Source organism: Etheostoma spectabile, chromosome 2, assembly GCF_008692095.1.
Source record: "Etheostoma spectabile isolate EspeVRDwgs_2016 chromosome 2, UIUC_Espe_1.0, whole genome shotgun sequence".
Taxonomy (NCBI): domain Eukaryota; kingdom Metazoa; phylum Chordata; class Actinopteri; order Perciformes; family Percidae; genus Etheostoma; species Etheostoma spectabile.
Genome location: NC_045734.1, coordinates 16,180,512 through 16,186,511, shown reverse-complemented (window position 1 = coordinate 16,186,511; position 6,000 = coordinate 16,180,512). Strand labels below are relative to the sequence as shown.

The 6,000-nt window shown below is 42.2% G+C and overlaps 1 protein-coding gene across 3 annotated transcripts in view; it reads left to right on the top strand.

The window, feature by feature from the left end:
- Window positions 1-3,142: 3,142 nt before the first annotated feature.
- grin2bb (glutamate receptor, ionotropic, N-methyl D-aspartate 2B, genome duplicate b) overlaps window positions 3,143-6,000 on the top strand; it is a gene marked incomplete at its 5' end in the record, with an annotated part of 80,855 nt that continues 77,997 nt past the window's right edge. For all 3 annotated transcript variants that reach the window (XM_032537554.1, XM_032537548.1, XM_032537540.1), the window contains 1 exon segment: window positions 3,143-3,814. In XM_032537554.1, the coding sequence (XP_032393445.1) occupies window positions 3,143-3,814 (672 nt within the window).

The window sequence follows — 6,000 nt, the reverse complement described above, 5'->3', positions numbered from 1 at the left end:
CAGTAATGTCCAGCAGTTTGTCCAGTGTCGTCTTCTCTGCCACCGTCACCAGTGAGTCCAGCTTCATGCCGACCACAGAGCCGGCCAACCTGATCAGTTTATCCAGCCTGGAGGTGTCCTTCTTGGATGTGCTGCCCCCCCAGCACACCACAGTGTAGAAGAGGACCCGGGGCCACAGACTGGTAAAACATCCACAGCAGTTTGCTGCAGATGTTGAAAGATCGCAGTTTCTCAGGAAGTAGAGCCTGCTCTGTGTCTTCTGTACAGGTGGGCTGGTGTGTGTTCCAGTCAGTTTGTTACCAGCCACAGTCCGAGGTATTTGTATGACTGAACTGCCTCCCCTTCATCTCCCTCGGCAGGACTAGTCGGTCTTGGTCGGACCTCCCAAGTTAATGACCAGCTCCTACGTCTTAGAGGTGTTGAGCTGTAGGCAGTTAGTGCGACACCAGAGAGCAAAGTAGACTCCAATACTCCTTTCCCTGTCACCCCAGATACACCCAACATGGCTGTGTCATCAGCGTACTTCCGTATGTCACCGCTCCGAGTTGACCAGAAGTCCCGGGTGTACAGGGTGAAGAGAAGAGGGGCCAGCACCGTGCCCTGGGGGGCTCCAGTGCTGCTGACCACAGTGTCAGACATGGTGTCCGTCAGTCTGACGTACTGTGGCCTGTCAGTGAGGTAGTCTCTGATCCAGTCTACCAGATAAGGGTCCACTCCCATCCTGTTCAGTTTATCTTGAAGTATAGGGGGCCGGATGGTATTAAAGGCACTGGAGAAGTCCAAGAAGAGAATCCTCACTGTGCCATTCCCCTTATCCAGATGGGAGTGGACCCGGTGTAGCATGTAGAGGATGGCATCCTCCACACCAACATCTGGCTTGTACACAAACAGCAGGCGGTCCTGGGCGTGCTGTACCTGGGGTCTGAGGAGGCTGAGGAAGAGCCGCTCCAACGTCTTCATCAGGTGTGAAGTGAGTGCCACCGGTCAGAAGTCATTCAGCTCGCTTGGCCTGTTCTACTTGGGAACCGGAACGATGCAGGATGTCTTCCAGAGGGTGGGCACTCTCCCTAGGTGCCGGCTAAGGTTGAAGATCCGTTGTAGCGGTTCGCCAAGTTCTGCAGCGCATGTCTTCAGTAGTTTTGGACACACTTTATCCGGGCTTAATGCTCTATGAGTGCTTACAGGTGTCTCTTTGTGTGGGATTTGATACCTTGCTATGTGGGTCACTTGGTTTGGCGATTAAAGGGTTAAGTAATCTGTATTTATTTAGATCCTGACCAATACGGAAAACACTTTTTATTAGTGTCATCAATAACATGGAGACAACTTACAGCCATGGTATAATTACAGAATATATTTTTGAAATGTGCTCTACCCAATGTGGATCCTTAAAATGAGAAGAAGCAAAGAAAAAGAAATTTAAGAATGAACAAATTCATATTACAAGAATATTAACAATAGAGTAAGCTCCGATCTGATTATGAGATTTGTTTAACATACAGTAGTTCAACCATTTAATGCAGCTTTTTTTATACAAAGGTTAGCTCTTTGTCTTTGTTCACAGGTTGCTCACTTTAAAAATTCCAGCCACTCAAATGAATATACTCAACAGATCCTTATCTCAAATTCGCTCAACTTTATAAAATGATGGTTAATACCAAGCGGAAATTGAATGGTATGCTCCATTTCTTTTTGTGTTAGTAGTTTCTCTCCACTGTCCTTCCACAATATAAATGAAATTACGTTACTGTAGTGGTGTAAAATAACATACCTAAATATTCCATGTTCCAGGAGTTTTGTGTGCTTACAAACACGCTCGGCTCTATCACACACACACAGAACACGGAGAAATGCGCTCTCTCTCTCTCTCTCTCTCTCTCTCTCTCTCTCTCTCTCTCTCCCGTCAGTCAATTGGGTCTGCGGATCTGTTCCGTTAACGTTTAGGGTTTCTTCAGCTTCAGGTTTGTTTTTAACTTCGGTTTGTAGTCCTTACATAGTAACCAGTAGGTTTCGGGTGAAACCTTTCCTGTAATTTGAGAAAAGCAGATGACCAACCCAAAAACAATTGCTAATAATAAAGCCGCAAGCTGCAATTCCAAGCTCAAACCTTGATTTGCGTCATTCCACGTCCAGTTATTGTGCATTTAAAGCGCCCCCTAGTGGTCAATTTGACTAAGACTTGCAGTGTATATGTGAGGTCATTATGTAGACATTACCTTGAAGTTTTGTGTTGATTGGACAAACATTTAGTAATTTATAAGCTTGATCCTCTGATGATTCACTGAAAATTTGGTGACAATCGGAGATCTCAAAAATTAACATTAAGCTACACCTGTGTGAGAAAAATCAATCAGACTTACAGTGTGGGCGGAGTTGCCTTTCAAAGTTTGCATTTTGAAGCCTTAATTACAGCGCCACCATGTGGCTGATTGGGTTCATATTTCTATAGAAGCACATGCACATCATTTCCAGTTATTCCCCCAAGTTTCATGTTTCTAGCTATAATAATAACGTGACATCGTAACCTTTGTTGGCCATTTCCTTTTCAAATTCCTGATAAATTAAATTTTAAAAGTCTCTCGTCTCCTCGTTTGTCTACTTACATCTGTCTTTGTTGACACCCGCCATGTGTGCAAACAGAGCGGAAATACTCGGTGGAAATTTACTAAAACTTCTTCGTTTTGTGTCAGGTTGCAACCATAAAATGACCTAAAACGTAATCGCAATTCATTATGCATTTGGCAAATAACATTTCCATCAGTGTTATTGCATAAGCCGTATGTCAATCAAGATAAAATCCGATGAGACCAAATGTATTTCCTTTGAGTCGATATTCATAAATTCCATCAAATTTTACTGTTTCCATAAGGCGTTTTTCATTTGATATAACTTAATTCAGATAAAAACGTGTGGATGGAAACATTGCTAGTGTTTTCTAAATCACAACAAACCTGTGGTTTGGCTTTTCTGGACAACAATTCTTTATTTTTCAGCCGACATAAAATACAATCCTACATGGATTTATCTCTGGTATGCTAATGTTGGCAGATACAGTATATACCGACCCAGCAATTTTTAATCTTGCATTTTTACACTTTGTTTTTGTTCATCATCTCTCTGTCTCTCTTCTCTCTCCCTTCAGGGACGGCATTTACACTCCACAATGCTTGTCAGCCTCCACCCTTCTCCCTCCCGTCTTCAGGACAAGCGCTTCGTCCCCCCCTCCTCTTCCCCCCATTCTCCCCCCCAGGACCAGTCCTCGCATCATCCTCGGCTCACCCTGCCCTTCCTCTCTCTGTCCTTCTCTCTGATCCTCCTCTCTATGCTCCTCTTACCCGTCTGCGAATCTCGCAGGGGTGGAGGTCCAGGCACAGGGCCTGGAGGTGCCCCAGGGGGACAAGGGGGCCAGAGGGGAGGTGGCACCCAGCGGGGCGTTGTCATACCTCCTCAATACTCTCCTGCCTTACCGGCTCTTCCACCAATCAATCCCAAACTGATCACTTCACTCAGTATAGCAGTCATCCTGGTGGGCAACTCTAGTGAAGTAACCCTGGGGGTTGGACTTGAGAAAGAGGACTTCCTCCACATCCCTTACCCTCCCAAAGTTGATGTGGTCACCATGAATGAGACCGACCCCAAGAGTATCATCAATCGGATTTGCGCACAAATGATGAGGAACTCCCTGCAAGGCGTAGTGTTTGGTGATGACACGGACCAGGAGGCCATTGCTCAGATCCTGGACTTCATCTCTGCCCAGACACACATCCCCATCCTGGGCATCAGGGGAGGCTCCTCCATGGTGATGGCTGCCAAGGTAGGAAAGAAAAACATTGAATTGTGAACTGTCCATCAATGATTCGACCTTACTGCACACTCATTAGGGCCAAATATTGATAGAGTAGTGAAGCAGAAGAAGATATTGCTTCTTCATCTAGTAACCATTACAATAATGTTTCCTGTATGTGATTTCTAGATAAAATTCTTAGCACTGATAAAATAGCACGTGGGAGGTCTCTGGATTCCATTTAACAGCCACCTTCAAGATCCTGCAAAATCAGGTTAACTGCATCAGTTTTAATCACGTTTTACAGACAGAAAACAAATAGCTGAATCATTTAATTCTAAGAGCATCTGCTTGTTTTTTGGGTGATTCATCCATAAAAGTCATTATAAGAATTTTATTAAGGACATGTGGAGTGTTCTTTGGTGAATTTTAGATAATACGGAAATACTGTACAGAGAAAAATTTAAAACTCTCTCACACACTGCATCAGCCTCCCACCACACAGTGCTGCTTCTCATTCTAATCCAACTTGATTGATTTTTCTGTTAATTGACCTCCTCTGTGTGCCTGACGTAAGATTGAAGCTCCTGACAGCGAGTCGACTCAACTCTGAAAGAACTCGCAGCGTGAAACAAAAGAGTACATGACAAGTCAAAAAAACATCTCTGTGGGATCTGGATACAAAAGATTTGGCATAAACCAGTCCACACAAGGAGATATGATCCAGAAATGGAACAATAGTTTTGAAATGTATCCTTAAACGATGTTGTGTTACTAGGCTTAGCACTGTTCAAGTCCCTAAAAGAAGAATGACAGAATCCATATTGCGCTTAGTTTTTATTGGCTTTGATGCAGCCTACCTCTTGGAGAAAATGGGACATACAATAGAGATTCTCTGCAGTTGTCTGTATGTTGGGTTTTCAAGCTTTATTTAGTTTAGTTTGACTGATATACGTAAGTTGTGTAGGTCAATGATACAGTATTTGAGTTTGAAAGTTCTTTCTTGACTTTTTGTAAGAGCAGTTTTGCAAATTAAATCTTGTGTTGTTATTATTACTATCAATGTTATTAATCTATTTAGTTTTCAGATCGTTCAGCTCCATCTAATGGTCTTTATCCTTTTTTTTTTAAAGCTAGAAAGAGTACCTTGAGTAAAGATTTTTTGTCAAACATTTTCTGCAGCTTGTGGCTGGTGAAGAGTTAAAAAGAGATGGAACAGCGGAAACACTTCAATGTACTCTAGGGCTGGGTATTGGTACTCAATACCTTTTTAGTGTATCTACCAAAATAACCCAGTACCAAGTAGTATCAAAACTTCTCCAATCTAACGATACCTACATTCTATCCTTTTTGTACCCAGATCTATAAAAAGATTATCTGTATGGTTTTTTTATGTTTTTTAAGTCTTCAATTTAATGCGGCAGGTGATTGAAAAACTTTATTTACACCCCCAGCCTCCACCTTCACGCTCCAATTCACGTAGAATTGTTAATGTGCCCACAGTAGTCTTAAGGTTGTGTGTCAGAAACCCTCATGTTTACAGGGCCTTTTCTTCCGCACTTCTACAAAATACTGTTGTATATAAAAATCCAATCGTGGAACTGATGGAGGTAGAGAAACATGGACTGATGATACTGGAGAGATAAAGACAAACAAGTATATGTGTGCGTGTGCGTGTGCGCATGCGCGTGGGTTTGTGTGTGTGTCACAAGAGTGACAAGAAGAAGACTGTAGATAAGAGTGACAGACACGTAAAAGCTCGGCTCTGGGAATAGAGCACAAAAATGAAAAGATGTGTATGTATATGTGGATGGGGAGGTGACCTGCTTTAGAGATCATATGATGGTTAACAGCTTTTGAGGAAATCTGTATCCCACCTGTTCGTCTTATCGAATGATTTTTACATGCACATTTTTTATTAGTCTTCTTTGTTAGGAATATTTTATCATTGGATTTTGAACTCATGGCCATTATTAAGACTTCATCTTGGGCTCTGGATAATTCTAATTTTCACTATTTTCTGACATTTTATGGAACAAAGATTTATTGACTAATCAAGAAAATAACTGAAAAACCACTCAATAATGAAAATAATAATTAGTTGCCCCTCTATACAATAGACAATACATAGACAAGGAAGAAATGGCAATGAAATAAAAAAGCTTTTTCATGACAAGCAAGTTATCCCACATGGGCATGGACATAGGGCATAACAG